Genomic DNA, 18,964 nt, shown 5'->3' with positions numbered 1-18,964 from the left:
CGTGTGAGATGAGTGCAATTGTGCGGTAGCTTAACATTCTTTGTCGTTGCCTTTCTTTGGGATTGGAATGAAAACTGACCTTTTCCTGAGTTTTCCAAATTTGCTGGCATATTGAGTGCAACACTTTCACAGCATCATCTTTCAGGATTTGGGGCAAAAGGTCAGCGTCAAGTTACCAGAATGAAAGACCCCTTGGTGAGGGGAGCGCAGCTTGGGGGCAGTGGGGCGGGGGTGGGGTGGGGTTGGGGCGCGAGTATTATTTCTATCCCAGATCTGTGAGATACCTGATTTTCCAGAATCATTGTCCTAATCATTTCAACTTCCCTGGTACAAGCTTAGGCGCAGCCTCAAGAAGCTGAAAATCCACATCTCACTTGTAAAGAAAAAGTTTTAAAGAAATAAGGGTAGTGCATGTAATTTTACCGAAGAAGTCTGCCAGGGAACGAAAGCGACCCTGGAGACTTCGAGGACTGGCAGACAGGAGCTAAAAACCTCCCCAGCCTCTCAGAATGAAGCACAGGCTTCACACATTAACTCTGCTTTGCTCAGAGCTGGGGAGGTGAGGAAATCGAAGTAACTGACAAGAGTAACGGAGCTGAAAGCTCACAAGACGCACTCTTCCTGCCCACTACTGCGGCTGCGCGCGCGCGCCGTTCCGGAAGCGGAAGTGCACAAGAGGTCAGCGATAGTTTTCAAGATGGCGGCCCTCAGTGTCCTGGTGTCCGGCTGCGGACGGTTTCTCAGAGGGCTGCTGACAGGGCCGACCGTTTCCAGCTGGACTAGGCCACCAGCCCGCGGGTTCAGGGAAGGTGAGTGCTGGGTCCTGGTGACCTCCGAGGGTTGAAGAGAAGAAACGAAGGCTGCTTCTTTCTGCCCCCATGCGCCCCTCCCTCCCTTTCCTTCGCGCGATTCTGAAATGTCGGAGATGTTTGAGCTCCGGGAATGCCAGCAGTTTTCTTCCAAACCCTGATGCTATTACCTTGATCTCTCACCCATCTTGAATGTCCTCATGGGTGGTGGCGGGGAGGGGGGAGAGGGGAATGAAGATCGGAGAGAAAGCCTTGCTTATTTAGGAGAAGAATAGAAACCTGTCCTAGGGTTCATAAAAGTTTTTTGTTAAGGGCCTGGCAATGTAAGAGACGTAAGAGACATGGGTTCGATCCCTGGATCGGGAAGATCCCCTGGAGGAAGGTATGACGATTCACTCCAGTACTCTTGCCTGGAGAATCCTATGGACAGAGGAACCTGGCAGGCTACAGTCCATAGGGTCACAAAGAGTCGGACACGACTGAAGCGACTTAGCACCCACGCACGCAGGCTGCTGCTGCTGCTGCTGCTGTGTCACGCACGCAGGCACTGGATGTTAATTCTCTATTCCATATTCTTCGAACCGCCGCCTCCTTCACTAAAGAATTACTTCGCGATCAGGGAAGGTCAGCTGGATACCCTCCCCTGGGGCTCCTTTTCCAGTTTCTCATCTGAAATGCTGTAATCTGATGGCATCTTTCACGGCCCGAACCCTTAGTCTAAGAGGTGGAAGGTAAGGTGGAAAGGCCATTGAACAGCTGAAACAGACATATACTGGATGGTGGTTTTGCTTTTCATTAAGTCTGGAAAGGCAGCCTGACATTGAACTGAGAGCTTACTGAAGGCGAAGTGCTATTCTTCAAACTGTCAAGGGGTTCCTGAGAAGTTAGGTTCCAATGAGATGATGGAATACTCTCCAATGAATACAATTTAGGTATTAGATATTGGGGCTTCCTCGATGGCTCAGCAGGTGAAGAATCCTGCAATGCAGGAGACACGGGTTTGATCCACAGGTCTGGGAAGATTCCCTGGAGAAGGAAATGGCAACCCGCTCCAGTATTCTTGCTTGAAAAATCCTATGCACAGAGCCTGGTGGGCTACAGCCCACGGGATCCTAAAAGAGACGGACATGACTTAGCGACTAAGCACACGTTCAGAGAGATTTGGTTACTGGAAACAGCAAACTGAATTGGAAGTTCTCCTGAAGGGGGTGTGTCTTTAACAGGCTCATAAAAGGATGGAATCTGGCGGAAAATGAAAAGGTCTTTTCAGTACATAACCTTCCTTTGTGCACTGCGGGAAGCTGGAAAGGATAAGTGATATGCAAAGAAGTGGTTTTGTGTGTGTGTTTAAGATCTGGAGTAGCGTATCCTTTAACTAAAGCTGAGATGTATCCAGGGAAAAATGGTGATCATTTTGCCAGGGCAAGCATATAAGTCCGAAAAAAAAGAGCCTAACAAGGGGAGCATTGGATTTGTCTCAGAAAACGTCTTTTGTAAGTTTTCAGTAGAATGGCAGATAAGGAACCAAGTTTGGGAAAATTAAAGAGATAATTAATGAAGAAATGGAAATAGGTGTTTGAAGAATTTAGCTATGAAGGGAAGATGGAACATTTGCTAGAAAAAAAAAAAACAAAATCCAGGTACTGCCTCCTTAGCATTAGATTAACTAATGCATTGATAAAGAAAGACACCAAAGAGATCGTGCTGATGGTGAAAAGGACTCAGAAAGTTGTTTCATGTGTTCCTATGCTGTAAAATAGGCATATGCCCAGAACTTTTTTTTTTTTTGGCCATGCCACTTGGCTTGTGGGATCTTAGTTCCCCAACCAGGGATCAAACTTGGATTCCTTGCAGTGAACGCTGCTGCTGCTGCTAAGTCACTTCAGTCATGTCCGACTCTGTGTGACCCCATAGACGGAAGCCCACCAGGCTCCCCCGTCCCTGGGATTCTCCAGGCAAGAACACTGGAGTGGGTTGCCATTTCCTTCTCCAATGTGTGAAAGTGAAGTTGCTCAGTCGTGTCCGACCCCTAGCGACCCCATGGACTGCAGCCCACCAGGCTCCTCCATCCATGGGATTTTCCAGGCAAGAGTACTGGAGTGGCTTGCCATTGCCTTCTCCATGCAGTGAACACACAGAGTCCTAAACACTGGGCCACCAGGGAGTTCCATGCCTGTAACAATTTTGATGACATCTACCAAGTGTCAAACATTAACAACTACAATGCACATATCCATTACAAAATTAAAAGTTGAAAACAGTTCTTTGCCATGTTCCCAGAGGGTAGGTAAAAGGAATAGCTTTGTTTTTTTAACAAAGGAATATTTGAGATATGAATTTTTCAGTTGGAGAGATGGCTATATGATGAGATGAATATTTGAAGTCTTCCTCACCATGAATACCTGGTAGCTTCTCTGTTACTATCAGACCTAAAAGCCAGATAATTGAATTGATGTGATCTTACTTGAAGGCATTGGCTTATACTTTTCTTGAGAACCACCTATCTCCAAAGCCTTTAAAAACAACACCAACAACTTTCTCTTGATATTCTACCTATTATGTGTGAAGCTTAAAGAATTACACATATAGCTAACTTTGACTGGTCCTGGCTGGTATAGTTGAAGAATAATATTGTATACATAGAATTTAAAGTCACAGAGAGGAAGCTGGCGTCTTGCTGAAAACATTCAAGCATTTCTACTTTTCTGATACGATAGTACTCTTTAATTTTAGTCAGAGTTCGTGGGCACTCAGCACTACTGCTCCTGCCTGTAGAAGCTATCTCTATAAAGCAGTGGTTCTCAGTCAAGGGCAGTTTGCTCTCTCAGGAACACTTGGCAATGTCCAGAGACATTTTTGGTTGTCACAGCTGGTGCTCCTGGTGTGTGGTGGTAGAAGCCAGGGATGCTGCTATGCATCTTCCTGTGCACAGGACAGCCCCCCACAACAAAGAACCACCTGGCCTAAAATACCAGTCCCACTGCTGTTGAGAAAGCCTGGTCTGACCTTTGACCAGACGGACATACAGAACCAAAAAAGATGACTATGGAAGAAGCAAGACTTAAGGGAACACAAAAAATGGAAATTGTGGTTTACTAAGTGTCTGCTGCAAGCACTCTGCCAGGTTTTCCACGTACACTTTTCAGTCTTCTCAACAACCTTTAAAGGTGGATATTACTGGCATTTTTACAAATGAAGAAATCTGGTCCAAAGGTGTTAGGAGCTATGCCCAGCATCACACAGCTAGTAAGTGCTGGAGTCAGAAGTAGGGCCAGCAATCTTCCCTCTCCACCAGTGACACCACCTTGGTACTCCACGGCAGGGCTTCCCAGTGGCTCCCTCCCTTCCCTAAAAGCTCTTATCGGTTAACTTGCTGGAGTTGATTTCATGACTGACACCGTCAGACCTAGTAGAGATAAGACCTTGATATTGCCTTGTCACTCTTAGAGCCCTTGTGAAGGAAAGCATTTAAAACAAGAGTAATAAACACATATGACTTTCTAAATGAACAATAATGATCTGGCAGATCCTCAGAGCAGAGTGTGCTGAAACGAGTAAAGGCTGAAGGGAATGTTTTTCTTCTTTTCCAGTTAGCTAAGGGAGCTTTCTGGAGGACCCAGCATTTCAGACAAGGATGTGCCTTGCAGGATGGACAGCCCTGTAACTAAAAGCTTTGAGACAGCAGTGAGCAAGTTGGGGGCTTTAAAGAATTCAAAAAACATGATCCAGAGTCACCTGCTAGTGGAAAGAGATTTTTGCGTAGCAGTGAGCCTCCTCATTTGAAAGATAGTGCAGAGGGAAGTCCCCTCAGGTGCAAGGGAAAAAGAAGGAGCAGGTGGTGAGAGAACCAGAAAACTTTTGTGGCAGAGTTAAAGATGAGCAGAAGGGAGCAGTGCTCGAGGGTGGAAGGAGTTTGAGAAAAGTAGTCAATGGCCACACTTGCCAAGCGTGCTGAGATTGTTGGTGCTGCCCTGTAGCCACCTTGCCATTCAGTTGCTCCATCCCTTCATGCTCTGCTTGGGACTTGATGTCCATGGAGCCTTTCCAAGAAGGACATCTGTCCTCTGGGCACTTCCTGCAACAGTTCCCTCCAGCCCTTGTCATTCATCTCCCCTCACTTCCTCCTTTACTAAACAGTTGGGCCTTTATCCTGCCGCAGTTCTCTGTGTCTGTTTGTGTGGCCATCAAGGTCTTTTTGCCTCGCTGCGATCTCACCGCGATGCTGTTTGCTCTAGACTTACAATTTAGTTATCTTGGACTCCATCCTAGGCGAGTATTTACTGAAGTACTCAAAGGACCTCTTTACAAGGCATGGACTTTATTAGAGTGAAGTTCCCATGCTTGGTTTAGTTCTCTTTTCTCCTCTAGGGCAAAGATAGTGTCTCCTCTTAGAGGGGAGCTCTCCACGTGAGTGGAGCCCAGTCATACACTCCATGGGTGCTCAGCAAATGCCTTGCCTCCTGTGGCACAGATTGTTTGATGTGTAAGATCTTGGCCCTTAATCTTGGTTTAGAAAACCGCTTCTTTAGTTTACTTGATCCAGCCACATCTCAGAACACAAGGGCAATTCCAACTTTTTCTAAACAAGTTTTCAGTCAGTGACTAATGGTCTGTTAGTCCAGCTTTTCTTAACCACCCCCACTTCTCTTGAATGGAGAGGAGGCCAGGGATAAAATGGATCTCAGGTCTTGTTTGGTTTTGACATGTTTTTGTATGCATGCTGAAAAGCAATACTGTTTTGATTCCTATTTCTGTTTTGAGAGGCCTGAAATCTACTAGGGCCTCTTCAGGCTCCAGTGGCCCTCTCTCCCTGCACTGAAATACCGTCCTGATCAGTCTCAGTTCCGTATGAGTTCTCAAGTCATTCCTCCTTGTTTGACAAGTCGTCTCTATGAGATAAGCATCTGCCTATTGTTTTACCCGCTAACTTATAGTGAGATGATTCACTGGCTCAGAGCTGCTGTGTGTGGGGAGCTTGTGAACAGTGGCACTTGCCATGGACGTTGATCTCTCTTCCAGGGGCCAGTGTGATGACTTCAGGGCTTGGTTCTTTGCTGGGAGTGATGTGTGTTTTGCTCGATTTCTTTACCTCATGGTTAGGACCCAAGTGCCTCCACGGAGAGGGGAAGCACATGTTGGTCCGCTTCACTTCAGGGCGCTGATCTCACGCCGACTCAAGGGATTCCGGAGTAGGTCTCTCCTTTTGTTTCCCATCTGGATTCTTAAAAACCTGTGCTGCCCCCCTCACCTGCCGTTGCTCAGACTGGGTCATCCTCCGTCCCTCTTCCAACTTGGTTTTTGCAACGTTTCCTGGGTGCCCAGCTGTGCTAGGGCTCGGCCCTCCTGGCCTGATGCTCTTGTAAGCTGACGCAGTGCAGTGACCATCCCCCTGCAGATGTGCTGGCCTCCAGACTGAGTACCAGGTTGAGTCTCACCCACATCCCGTTTAGGCTGGTCTCTTGGGAACAAGTAGATCCTTGCATGGGGTGATGCATTTTCTCTTAGGGAAAGAAGCTGAGTTTGTCTTTGAGTTGATTAGTAACTATAGTGTTTTCTGGAGAAAGCCTCAGGGCCTTTCTGGCCAGTTGTCACTCCCTTGTGTGTGTGGAGTCGCAATTGAGGGGCTCTTAGGTTGGTTGTTTGTAGTAACGGGTCTTTATAAATGGCCGTGCCCAGAAAACGATTGGGGGATAGTTCCAGGCAGTCTGGGTCCAATTTGGTGTCGGTCACAGAGCTCAGTGATCACAGATGTTGCCGTGGGCCTCCGGGTGGGTTCAAGTTGCCTCACTTTTTTTTTCTTAGCCTCTCTGTTTTTACTGCTTATTTTTTATTGCAAAAGAAGTACATGTTTATTTTGGAAACTTTAGAAAATCACCTTCTGCCACCACTGAGAGAAAACCAGTTTTACCATTTAGGTACATAGCTGCAGGGGTCTGTGAGCTTCGTGTCAGTTCAGTTCAGTTCAGTTCAGTCGCTTAGTCGTGTCCGACTCTTTGCGACCCCATGAATCACAGCACGCCAGGCCTCCCTGTCCATCACCAACTCCCGGAGTTCACTCAAACTCATGTCCATCAAGTCGGTGATACCATCCAGCCATCTCATTCTCTGTCGTCCCCGTCTCCTCCTACCCCCAATCCCTCCTAGCATCAGACTCTTCCAGTGAGTCAACTCGTTGCATGAGGTGGCCAAAGTCTTGGAGTTTCAGCTTTAGCATAAGTCCTTCCAATGAACACCCAGGATTGATCTCCCTTAGAATGGACTGGTTGGATCTCCTTGCAGTCCAAGGGACTCTCAAGAGTCTTCTCCAGCACCACAGTTCAAAAGCATCAATTCTTCGGCAATCAGCTTTCTTCACAGTCCAACTTTCACATCCATACATGACCACGGGAAAAACCATAGCCTTGACTAGACAGACCTTGGTTGGCAAAGTAATGTCTCTGCTTTTCAATATGCTATCTAGGCTGGTCATAACTTTCCTTCCAAGGAGTAAGCGTCTTTTAATTTCATGGCTGCAGTCAGCATCCGCAGTGATTTTGGAGCCCAAAAAAATAAAGTCTGACACTGTTTCCCCATCTATTTCCCATGAAGTGATGGGACCAGATGCCATGATCTTCGTTTTCTGAATGTTGAGCTTCAAGCCAACCTTTTCACTCTCCTCTTTCACTTTCATCAAGAGCCCTTTGAGTTCCTCTTCACTTTCTGCCATAAGGGTGGTGTCATCTGCATATCTGAGGTTATTGATATTTCTCCTGGCAATCTTGATTCCAGCTTGTGCTTCTTCCAGCCCAGCGTTCCTCATGATGTACTCTGCATGTAAGTTAAATAAGCAGGGTGACAACATACAACCTTGACGTACTCCTTTTCCTATTTGGAACCAGTCCATTGTTCCATGTCCAGTTCTAACTGTTGCTTCCTGACCTGCATACAGGTTTCTCAAGAGGCAGGTCAGGTGGTCTGGTATTCCCATCTCTTTCAGAATGTTCCACAGTTTATTGTGATCCACACAGTCAAAGGCTTTGGCATAGTCAATGAAGCAGAAATAGATGTTTTTCTGGAACTCTCTTGCTTTCTCCATGATCCAGCGGATGTTGGCAATTTGATCTCTGGTGCCTCTGCCTTTTCTAAAACCTGCTTGAACATCTGGAAGTTCATGATTCACATATTGCTGAAGCCTAGCTTGGAGAATTTTGAGCATGACTTTACTAGTGGGTGAGATGAGTGCAATTGTGTGGTAGTTTGAGCATTCTTTGGCATTGCCTTTCTTAGGGATTGGAATGAAGACTAACCTTTTCCAGTCCTGTGGCCATTGTTTTCGAAATTTGCTGGCATACTGAGTGTAGCACTTTCACGGCATCATCTTTCAGGATTTGAAATAGCTCAATTGGAATTCCGTCACCTCCACTAGCTTTGTTCGTGGTGATGCTCTCTAAGGCCCACTTGACTTCACATTCCAAGATGTCTGGTTCCAGGTGAGTGATCACGCCATCGTGATTATCTTCATCATGAAGATCTTTTTTGTACAGTTCTTCTGTGTATTCTTGCCACCTCTTCTTAATATCTTCTGCTTCTGTTAGGTCCATACCATTTCTGTCCTGTAATCCATGTCTAATTGTGTGTACACTGAGGGACATGTTTCTAGGGCGAGGTCTGTAACTTTCATTAGATTCACAAAGTTAACCTTAGGTTCTTTCTAATCTGTACTGCTTCTTTCCTTGACTAGAGCTGAGTAGAACTAATTGCGGTAGCCAAGCTGCTGTTAAAATATGGTTTTAGCATTTGGGGAGACACTTTGCAGCCTAGCTATAGCTGTGCACTCACATTTTCTATTACGGTAATTAGCAATCAGAAGGGCATCACGGCCAGTATTTTGCTCCCTAACATTTATGGAGCATCTGTGGTGTGCCAGTTCCTGTGCTGAAAGCCACGGCTTCTGTCTTTCTAAAGAAACTGGGCAACCATGGGAGACTCTCCAAGAACCTTCTGTTTGATTTTATTTGCCAATGTGGGTTATGAGCTTGGTTCTCCCTTAGAATATTATTGAAGTTGTCTTTCTGCATCCTGGTTAAATAAGAGGACATAAGTACAGCCTGACATGCATGCAGTGAAATTGTTTTGCCCTTGGGTTCTTTTCTGACTGCCTCACTCCTAAATAGGCGAAGAGCTGAATGAGTCCCTCTCAGGATGGCTCTGCAGTCCTCTCCTTGAAATTCCGCCCCAACCCCAACCCCGTACCTGCAGGCCCCTTGTTCCTATCACTCTTCCCTCTCCAGTGTGAATAACAAAATTCATCCCTTCAGGGAAGAGAGATAGCTGCCTTTGTACAGGTTTAACACAAGGTTCTCAAGATGTTCTCAGAGTGAACTGATCTCATTATTACCCATTGTGGGGCCCCTGGGTGCTGCATCTTAGATTGCAGACTGGTCAAGGTCAGGAACCACATTTGTCTGGTTTCTCTTCATGAAGAACACGTAAAATGGGTACTTTTTGTCTTTTTATGGCCTCTGTCCACCCCCAACCCCTGAACTCTTAGGCCATGATTGCTAGCCACGGTAGCGCAAGATCTTGCCAAGTACCTTGGATGGAGCCAAGATAAATCTTGGCTTAGAAAGAGAAACAGTGTGAAGACCCTTAATCTCAGAGAGGTGATATGATATGGGCATTTGGATTTGCCCCCCACTCAGCCTGCAGGAGAAGTGAAAGTGCAAGTCGCTCAGTGGTGTCTGACTCTTTGTGACCCCATGGACTATACAGTCAATGGAATTCTCCAGGCCAGAATACTGGAGTGGATAATCCCTTCTCCAGGGCATCTTTCCAACCCAGGGATCAAACCCAGGTCTCCCACATTGCAGGCAGATTCTTTACCAGCTGAGCCACCAGGGAAGCCCAAGAATACTGGAATGGGTAGCCTATCCCTTCTCCAGCAGATCTTCCTGACCCAGGAATCAAATTGGGGTCTCCTGCTTTGCAGGAGCCCTTGCATTATGGGCTTCCCAAGTGGCTCAACAGTAAAGAATCTGCCTGCAGTGCAGGAGCCACAGGAGACATGGGTTCAGTCCCTGCGTCAGGAAGATCCCCTGGAGGAGAAATGGCAACCCACTCCAGTATTCTTGCCTGGAGAATCCCCATGGACAGAGGAACCAGGTGGGCAACAGTCCATGGGGTTGCAAAGAGTTGGACACTACTGAATTAACTTAGTACTGCTCTGCACAGCCTGCAGAGCGCAGAGCCTGGGCACTGGGACATAAACCCTGCACATTTGCGGGGGGAGGCCATGGGAGGGTGCAGACAGAGCGCTTCATTTTTCTTCGTGTGTGAGGTTTGAGCTATTATTTAAAACTCCCTGTTCCTTATTAAATGGTTGACCTAATTTTTCCCCTTTATCTCTGCAGTGGTGGAGATCCAAGAAGGGAAGACGACTATAGTAAGTATTGTCGAGTTGGCCACTTCTAACCTCTGTACCACTTGGAGCTGCCTGGCTGCTCCTCTGAGAAAGAGTAGGAGCCCCAACTGGACTGGCGTCAGGATCTGCTCCCTCTGTGACCATAAATCCCGCATTTACTATTTTCAACCCATGTGCGGGAGTGTGGTTAATCAGGAACAGTCGCTGTGTTGGACTGAGGCATCTGTTACTTGATTAAAGTGACCTTTTGTATGACATGGGCTCAGAAGTATTTGCTGCTATATTTTTTGGTGGGCGATAAGTCAGTTTTCCAAAGGGGAAACTAAGGTAATGGCAAGGCTAGAGAGAGTAAGTTGACCCCAGGCCAGGAGCCTGGATCTCAGTCTCTTAACTTTCTGCCTGGAATGACTAAGCTACTCCTTCAGTGAGGCAGTGAGAAGGTGACACTTTCTGGGCCCTGGGCTCATAGCTGGCGCCCTGGCTCATCTGTTGGTGAGAAAGCTAGACGGTTTTTCACTCCCTCTACTCCTCCCCCAACCCCCACCCTCACTGGGCCCATCTCGCCTCCCTTCCTCAGGGAGTCATGGGGCCTAGATTATCCTATAATCCCTAAAAGACAACGTTGTTTTCACATGGCCTTCTGTGCCTCCCAAGAAATCCTCAACCACTCCACAGAGTTCCCAGAAGCCTCTGTGGCTTCCATGTCAACCAGGGATTTAACCCTCTGGCAGCTAGCCACGCGCAGCCCTCCCCAAGACCTTCTTATCCCCAGGACAAGCCCTTAGGGTTCCCTCTTTGGGTCTTCCCCAGAAGGCTCCCCCTCAATCTTTGTACTTGAAGTTAAGACCTCAAGACAGTTCTTTCTAGGGATTCCCATCCCTTTAAGAATAGTTCCCTTATCCAAAACCAAAGCAAACGTTCACCCTGTAAACTCCATGCTGGTGGAGAGAAACTCATCGGGTTTCTGTGTGTGCAGAGTGTTTTTCCTGTGGGGCATGAATTTGCTATTTGTGGAACGAACACAGAGGCATGTGGTCCCATAAGAGCCCTTGGGGAGGGAGCCCAGCCATACCTGGAGAGGCAGTGCCATGGCTGACTTTGGGTATTACTCATTGTCCAGAGTCTCACTTCTTCATCAGTAAAATAAGATCATGAATCTGCCCTCACTAGGCTGTGAAGTTAAATGAGATGATCCATGTGGACCATTATCAGCACAGAGCCAGGCCTGTAGTGGAGAGTGTGTAAAGTTAGCTGTCCCCACTCAGGCCCACTTTGACCCCTTCCCAAGACCTTCCATACACCTGCCCATTTTTCCGAGCACTTGGCTCCATTTCTGGCATCGCTGGGGTGGCATTGCCGGAAAGGCAGTAACAGCACCCTGCATAGCCAGCTCCTTTGCCTTTTGCCACTTCTCCCCTGGGAGAGTTGCTTCCCTCTCAAAGCCTCTCAGACCTGGCCCAACCTCACTGTCATAATCCGTGGCCTCAATCAGCAAGGCTGTCTAACCTCCCCCTCCTGCAATTGGAGCTGACGCCCAGGTCACTGGTTTATTGCGCTTAGTCTCTCCAAGGCTGTGTCACAGGACACAGCAGCCATGGCGGAGGTCACTTCACACGTGGCCTGAGTGGGGTGTGAAAGGTGGCATCCAGAATGCTGAGAGGAGGCAGCCCGGGAACTGTGTCCCTGCTCTATGTTTTTAGAGGGAGGAGGGGCGTGCACATAGTTGTCTGCTCGTGTAGGCCTCGACCAGGTTTCTCAGGCCAGCACTGTTGTTTTTTTAGACGGGCTGGTTCTCTGCTGTGGGGGCCTGTCCTGTCTGTCATAGGATGCTTATTAGCAGTTTCCCTGCTAGGGGCTGGGGACCCATCCCCACCCCACCCCACCCCCGTGGTGACGATCAGAAATGTTTCAGTCCGGTGTCCCCTGGGAGGCCAAATCACGCCTGGTTGAGAACCACTGGCATAGACTTACCTCTGTCAGAGCTGGAAACTGCAGTTTCTGGTGAGAAGGATGTTCGGGATGAGGGGTGAGACTTCCTTTGGACTCCACATCCCTGTACAGTTTGAAACTTTTTACCATGTGCATGGATTGCTTTTTCCCAAATCAGGGAGAGGGAAGCATAAAGTTCTGGAGTTTTTGTCTTTTTGAGGATGGAAAGCTAGCATTCAGCAGATACAACGCAACTCTTGCCACCAGCATTAAGTTCAGTTTCTATTACCCTCCTAGGTCACCAAACTCAGCTTTGTGGCCACCTGAGGCCATGTCCAGCAGCTGTGTTCAGGCAGAGAGGCCCCTTAGCTGCTCCCCCCAAGGCCCCCAGAGAGGAAGCCTCACCAGCTTTGGGGGGTTGCTCCAGGATCGGGGTCTCCACACAACGCTCTCCCTCATCAGCTCTCTTTCTCTGCCTCCTAGGTTGAAGGCCGAATCATAGGGACTCCCAGGGAAAGTCCAAATCCCCCCAACCCCTCCGGCCAGTGCCCCATCTGCCGCTGGGGCCTGAAGCACAAGTACAATTATGAGGTGAGTCTGCGCGTCCCAGAGCCCACGTCCCTGCGGGCCCAGCAAGCGCCTTACGGAGCCACCGAGACAGAAGCACTGTGTCCAGCGGCTCTCAACACTGGCCGTACATGAGAGTCCCGGGAGAGCTTTAGAAACGCTCAGACCCCACGCCCAGATGATTCTGCTGGCCTGGGATGGAGCCCGGCCATCATTAGTTTTTAAAGCTCCCCAGGTGATTCTAATCTGCCGCCAGGGCGGAGAGTCCCTGACTCAGTTCCTGGTCTGGTTGTGGGCAGCTCAGACCACCAGGGCCCTGGAGCCCAGTCTCACAGGGCTGTGTTCCCGAGGGGTGGAATCAGAGTCCGGGTTTGATTTTCCTCCTTGTGTAATGAGGGCGTGTCTTGAGAGTCCTCACTGTGATCTGAGGACACGTCACTCTCTTCCCACACTGGAGCTACAGGGACCCCTGTTTGCTGTGGCTCTTCTAGAGCTGCCGTTTCACGGAGAGATGATGAGAACAAGCAACTGTAGGTGCTGCTCTGTGTGTTAAGCACCTGCAGGGCATAGTTCACTTTGTTTTCACAATATCCTGGTGAAGTAGGCACTGTTTTCATCCTTGTTTTACAGATGAGGCAATTTGAGGCATGGCCGAGTTAATGCACTTGCCTCAGATCACACAGCTAGTAAGTATCAGAGCTGGGATGCACTCTGGGGTATGAGACCCAGGCAGAGCCGGCAGTCCCAGCTGCTGTTCTGCATCGTGTCTGGAGATGGGGCGGGCCTGGGGATGGACACAGCCCTGGAGAAATACATACTTGTCCTTCAGAGTTCTGCTGGTGACATTAAGCACCCTATTTTTAGGTTTCAGGTGATTCAGGCTTTGGGCCAGTTTGACCTGCACGTTGTCCCTGTGCCCCTCTGTGGAATGGGATGACTAAGGGCAGAGATCCTGGTCAGGTGGTGAGAGCAGGAAAGGCCACATGCCCATGGGATCTGAACAGAACAACCCAACTAATCTCCTGGGCTGGGAGCCTTGGCCTCACGCCACCCCAGGGTGGGGGCTGGAGGTATTCTTTCACCCTATCCCCGCCCTTTTGCTGATGGCCACTTGGAGTAACAGGAAACTTGCAGGCCACAGGCAGTGCTCTCAGCTTCTTGTGACATGGAAGTTAGTAGGGTCCTGGCCGTACCTAGAATCCCAGCTGTGAGATGGGGAGGGGAACCCACACCTGCCTGACCACTGTGGGGTATTCTTCCTACCAGCCGTTTCCAGGAAACGGACTTGGCTCTGTTTATCAAGAGAAGAAATCCAATCCCCTCCAAGGTAAAGGCTGGAGAAGTTGTTTTCCTTTTCACCCCTTTCTGCTCAGGACAGCGCCACTCAGAGCTGCAGAGAGCTGTCAGCTTCCTTGGCAGCCTGCAGTGGGGGCAGCACTGGGGCTGTGAGCCCAGTGTATTATCCCCAGATAATCCAGTCCAAGTTCTTTTCATCAGATTCTGAGGATTACAGGGGTGGGAATTGGGAGCCTGGGTCCCCCAGGAGCTGACCAGTGATTAAAGCAAATCTGCAGTTATACAGCGAGGCGCCTGCCAGGGCAGCGAATCCATTTGAGGACCAGAACCATGGAGACAGGCCTGTCAGGCCCCTGAGGGTGGGGTGGGAGACTGTTTCTCTAACCCATGCCGTCCTGTGAGAGTGGGGAGGGGACTTTGTCTCTCTGGGCGCTGGCTTTGTTTGTCGTTATTTCCTTGACTTAGCCAAAGCAGTCTGATGGTTCAAAGGAAGCCCAGGAATCCATTCACATCTGGGCACAGGGGTCACAGAAGATGAGGGATTTAACTTCACAACTTGACCTCCTCCTCAGCTTGTTGTTGCCTGGCGCTTCGCTCAGAGGGCATGGCAGAAGTGGAGGGGCTCTCTGCAGGTCTTCTGGGATGTGGTGTGTAGACTCTAGGGGTTGTCATATGTAGACTTTAGGGGCGGAAATGGTACAGGTCTTCCCTCTTGTGTGCAAATATATAACATACCCTCTACGTCACCCAAAGAGGAGATAACACACTTTTCATTACCAGGAGAGATACTGTGGGTGCATGATAGCTTGTTAACCTTCTTGAAAAGTTCCCCTTCTCTCACCAAGTCTGCCGGAAGACTGTCTCATAGAGGAGCTGAGAACTCTTGGGGTTGGTAATGGGGCTAGGAAATCTTGCTAAGTTGGGATTGAACTTGTTGCAGTGGAGGCAGCGGGCCTGAGTGCAGGGCTCTGTGTGGAGGGAATGGTCTCAGGTCGCTTCTCAGGGTAGCGTCAGCCCCTTACAATGCCAGCCAGCTACAGCAGCCTACCCTACAGGCCACGTGGCCCTGGCTTCCTGGCAGCCAGCACCCATCCACATGACCTTCCTCTCCTGTTTTCCGTTTCCGCTAGGATGTTCTGTTGCTCAGTCAGTTCATCCGGCCACATGGGGGCATGCTGCCCCGGAGGATCACCGGGCTGTGCCAGGAAGAACACCGCAAGATAGAGGAGTGTGTGAAGATGGCCCACCGAGCAGGTGAAGGACCTCGGGCAGAGGGGCAGGGGGCTGTGGGCACCATTACACCTCCCACACCTCCTTGCCCCTCCCGAAAGAGCAGTGTGTGTCCAGAGACTGCGTTATACTCGCCCCCCAGTGCCAGCTTCCCACCCCCTTGGGCTTTCTGTTCAGCCCTCCAGAGCTGCAGAGGGAGTGCAGAGACCATCCTCTTAAATGCTTTTCCCTCCATTCAGGTCTTCTCCCAAATCACAGGCCCAAGCTTCCTGAAGGATTTGTTCCAAAGACCAGACCCCGACTCAACAGGTACACACCTGGGCTGGGGAGGCCAGCCCCTGGAGCTCATCCTGCAGCTCAGGAAGGCTGGAGAGCTCCGTCCCTTCCAGCCTGAACGCCACCCCGTCACCCCAGCAGTCCCACCACTGTGCACACCTCTGTTACTCTCCCTCTGCCAGCCTCAGCTTCTTTCCTTGTCCCTCCCCAGCAGGGCACTTAGCCCAGGGGTAACAAGGGTAAGGAGATCTGCTGGTTGGGCATTAGAATGTGCTAATCCTCTGTTTATGACATCATACTGGGTTGCTATGGGAATGTCAGAGCAGTTCTACAAACTTTCAGTAATAGCGCTGGGGTTATTAAAGGGCAAAATGAGACTTTAGAAATAGAAATGGGAGGGCTCTCTGGGATAGGGCCACCATATAGAGCTATCAGATCATATACTGTAAAACTTGAAGGCAGCATCCATGTAGACTAGATTGTGAATGTTCCCCCTAGAGTTATACAGTTAACAGCCTGCTCAGCTGCGTATGGCATCCCACGAGATCCTGAGGTTTTATGGAACAGGAGAGAAAGGCCTGTAGATCCTAGAATCAATCAATCTGCCTTACAGCCTGAGCAGGGTGGCCCCCTCTGGTGTAGGAACAGGTTCCTGTCTAACTCAAACAGCTGTCTCTGACATTGCCACCCTACATACTCCTGGAGCTGCAGTACTCTCTTACTGAGAGTAGATCCAGGTCTGTAAAACTGATGTTGGTGTTTCTTGTTCTCTCCTATCAACAGCCCTCTCTCCTTCAGCCTGTCCTAATGCCACTAGAACTGTGCTCTTTGGGTAGAGCAAAGCAAGATCCCCCACCTCCAGCAAACCTCCTAGGCTGATCCCCAACAAAACCCAGGAATGGAGGATGGAAGGCCAGGCAGATACCAGCTCTGGATTGCTGGGCTTGGGTGCAGGGCCAGAGCTGGCTCTTCACTGACTCCTCGCCAGCACCCTGGCCCCTTGCTTGTCTCCACCTGCGCCTCCCGCGCTGCCAGCTGGACCATTTGCCAGCAGCCCTGGGGGAACAGGACATATTAACCACCTCTTGTCTTTCCCAAATATGCTGTGGACCATTTGGGAGTTGAGCCCACCCCCACTCCCAACTTGTTAAGAGACAGCAGCAGGCCTGAGGACACAATCCATCCTGCCTTCAGCCCTCTGAAGCAAAGCCAGGCTCCCTCCCATATATCCAGTGTCCATTAGCGTGACACAGGATTGATGGCTTATGGGGGCTCATGGGGTTGCAAAAGGCCTTCCTGGGGAGGAGAGGGAGTCCTGGCTACAACTAGGGCCTTGACAATCTCATCCAGTGGCCCTTGAGCTGCCCAGGCCCATGCACTGGCCCAGGCTCTGCCGGGCCCTGAGGAGCTGTGCCATTTCCTTCCCTGCCCCTTCCAGAGAGGTAAGAAGAAGGAGCTTGATTAGCAGGGAGCCTTGGTTCTTAGAGCTGGAGTGGTCCCAGAGAGCTGACCGGAGGCCCCAGTCCCTCTGCAGCAGCTGCCTGCTCCTTGTGACACAGGCATCAGGCCCAGGGCCAGCCGAAGCCCAGCTTCCCAGGGTCTCTTCAGGGTGGGAGGGCAAGGGTGGGCGGAAGGATGCAATAGGGCAGCAACTAGCCTCAGGATCTTCAATCCTAGGGAGCCTGTTTCCAAATCCCACCTCTTCACCACCCCCTCTGAAGCCAGGGAGACACCAGCATAGGGCCCTGCCAGGTCCCAGCACCACCAGCCACAGCAGAGGCAGCTCTGGGGCCAGCTCAGTGCATAGAGACCTCCCTGCTGGGGGGCTGGCAGCCACCCAGTGGTCATCAGAAGCCCTCTTGCCTGCCCACCTCACACGTGGCGTATAGTCCTACAGCTTCTACTTCCTCTCAAAACTCAGAAGATAGAGGTCCAGAGGAGCTCAGTTGAAATGTATAGATTAGCAGTCACTTTTTCACTCTTATCTAAAAATTTTCAGCCATGGTTATTCATTTTTTTAATTAAAACTTCTCATGGGAGGGTCTCTAGAGGCACTGGGTTGAGCCCTAACCTAGTGTGGAAGCAGGGGAGGATCCTGGCCTTTGCCAAGGCTGAGCTTTCAGGACGAAGGGTGGGTCTCTGGGTAGGATTCAAATTTCGTTCTGAACAGAGTAAACCCCAGTCTTAGCCGGCATGAGCCACTCTTCCCGGAACTGTCAGGGCCCTGCCATCCCCAAAGGAGGCCAAAGAACTATGGGCGGCAGCCATCTTTCCCCATCCCTGCTCGTATTACACGAACCTTCCTGGGCTACATCTGCACCCACGGGCCCTCACCTTTGGCTCCCATCGTGGCCTGCTTGAGGGTCAGGGGTCAGGGGTCCTCCGCCAGTTATGGCTGCCCAGGCTTGTTCCCTGAGGCCTGGGGTGGTGGAGTGAGCCAAGTGGGGGAGAGGGAGGGATTCCTCCAAGCCCTTACATCAGCCTCTCCTCACCCCACGACTGGGCCAGAGAGGGCCGATCTGCTCTCTGAGTAGCCTCTTACTCTGCCTCCTCCCCCAGCAGATACACACGCACACAAACTGGCAACTCACAAAGACAAGGGAGCACGTGGCCACACACGCCTGCGGCCACCAGGGCCCAGCCCATCTGTTTACAGCACACTGGGCAGCTGCTCCCAGGAAAAGCCCCTTCTCCTCAAGAAGGAAAAGCTGGTGAAAGTGTTTGACTGACCAAGTGCAGCTTCAGCCCGAGGGGCCCATGCCCGTGGTCTCTGCTACATCCTGGGCTGCCAGCCCTCATGGCCGCCTCCCATCCTCCCCCAACAGGTACCTGACCCGCTGGTCTCCCCGCTCCGTCAAGCCCATCTACAACAAAGGCCACCGCTGGGACAAGGTGCGCATGGCCGTGGGGTCCCCCCTCCTGAAGGACAACGTCTCCTACACGGGCAGGCCTTTGGTGCTATATCACTGACTGAGAGCAGGGCCTCCTGAGAGCCTGAGCTCGTCCTGCACTCCCACCCCATCCCACCAGGGCGGCCCGGCTCCTCCAGTGCAGATGGCACGGGGGGCGGCAGGTCTGCTCTAGTGCCTGGGACCTGCACCACCACAGTGCTGGGAGCTGGGGGCAGACAGGGCAGGCTACCCTGCGCAGCTGCAGTGGTCTCACACCTGGCCTGGGCTCAGGGCTGGGGCACCGGCCCTTTGTCTAAAGGAATATTATAAACCAGGCTTGTGCTCACCTGCTGGGTGTGTGCTCACTGCTTGGGAAGCCCGGGGGCTCAGCCCGTTTCTGCCCAGTCACTGCGCATTGAGTCACTGGTCTCTGGTGCTGGGCCATGTGGGTGCACTAAGCGGAGCTCACGGCCACACAGGTTCCCTTCCTCTCTGTTGACAGCCGTTGGCTTTTTGTTAGGCTGCCCAGCTACATGCAGCTCTCTTCTGAGTCCAAGAAGCTGCCC

The 18,964-nt window shown here is 50.6% G+C and overlaps 1 protein-coding gene across 1 annotated transcript; it reads left to right on the top strand.

Moving 5' to 3' along the window:
- The first annotated feature begins 676 nt into the window (after positions 1 to 676).
- On the top strand, positions 677 to 18,744 carry MRPS18A (mitochondrial ribosomal protein S18A). Its single transcript, XM_055406291.1, has 6 exons — positions 677 to 809; positions 10,199 to 10,230; positions 12,622 to 12,729; positions 15,132 to 15,255; positions 15,471 to 15,540; positions 18,333 to 18,744. Exons 1-6 carry the CDS (start codon positions 698 to 700, stop codon positions 18,475 to 18,477), a joined length of 591 nt encoding a protein of 196 aa, XP_055262266.1. The 5' UTR covers positions 677 to 697; the 3' UTR covers positions 18,478 to 18,744.
- Positions 18,745 to 18,964: the final 220 nt, after the last annotated feature.

Source organism: Moschus berezovskii, chromosome 23, assembly GCF_049115385.1.
Source record: "Moschus berezovskii isolate FMDL1 chromosome 23, NW_MosBer_1.0, whole genome shotgun sequence".
In the NCBI taxonomy this organism is placed as follows: Eukaryota; Metazoa; Chordata; class Mammalia; order Artiodactyla; family Moschidae; genus Moschus; species Moschus berezovskii.
Note: the sequence above shows the minus strand (reverse complement) of the source record. Positions and strands in the feature narration are given on the sequence as shown.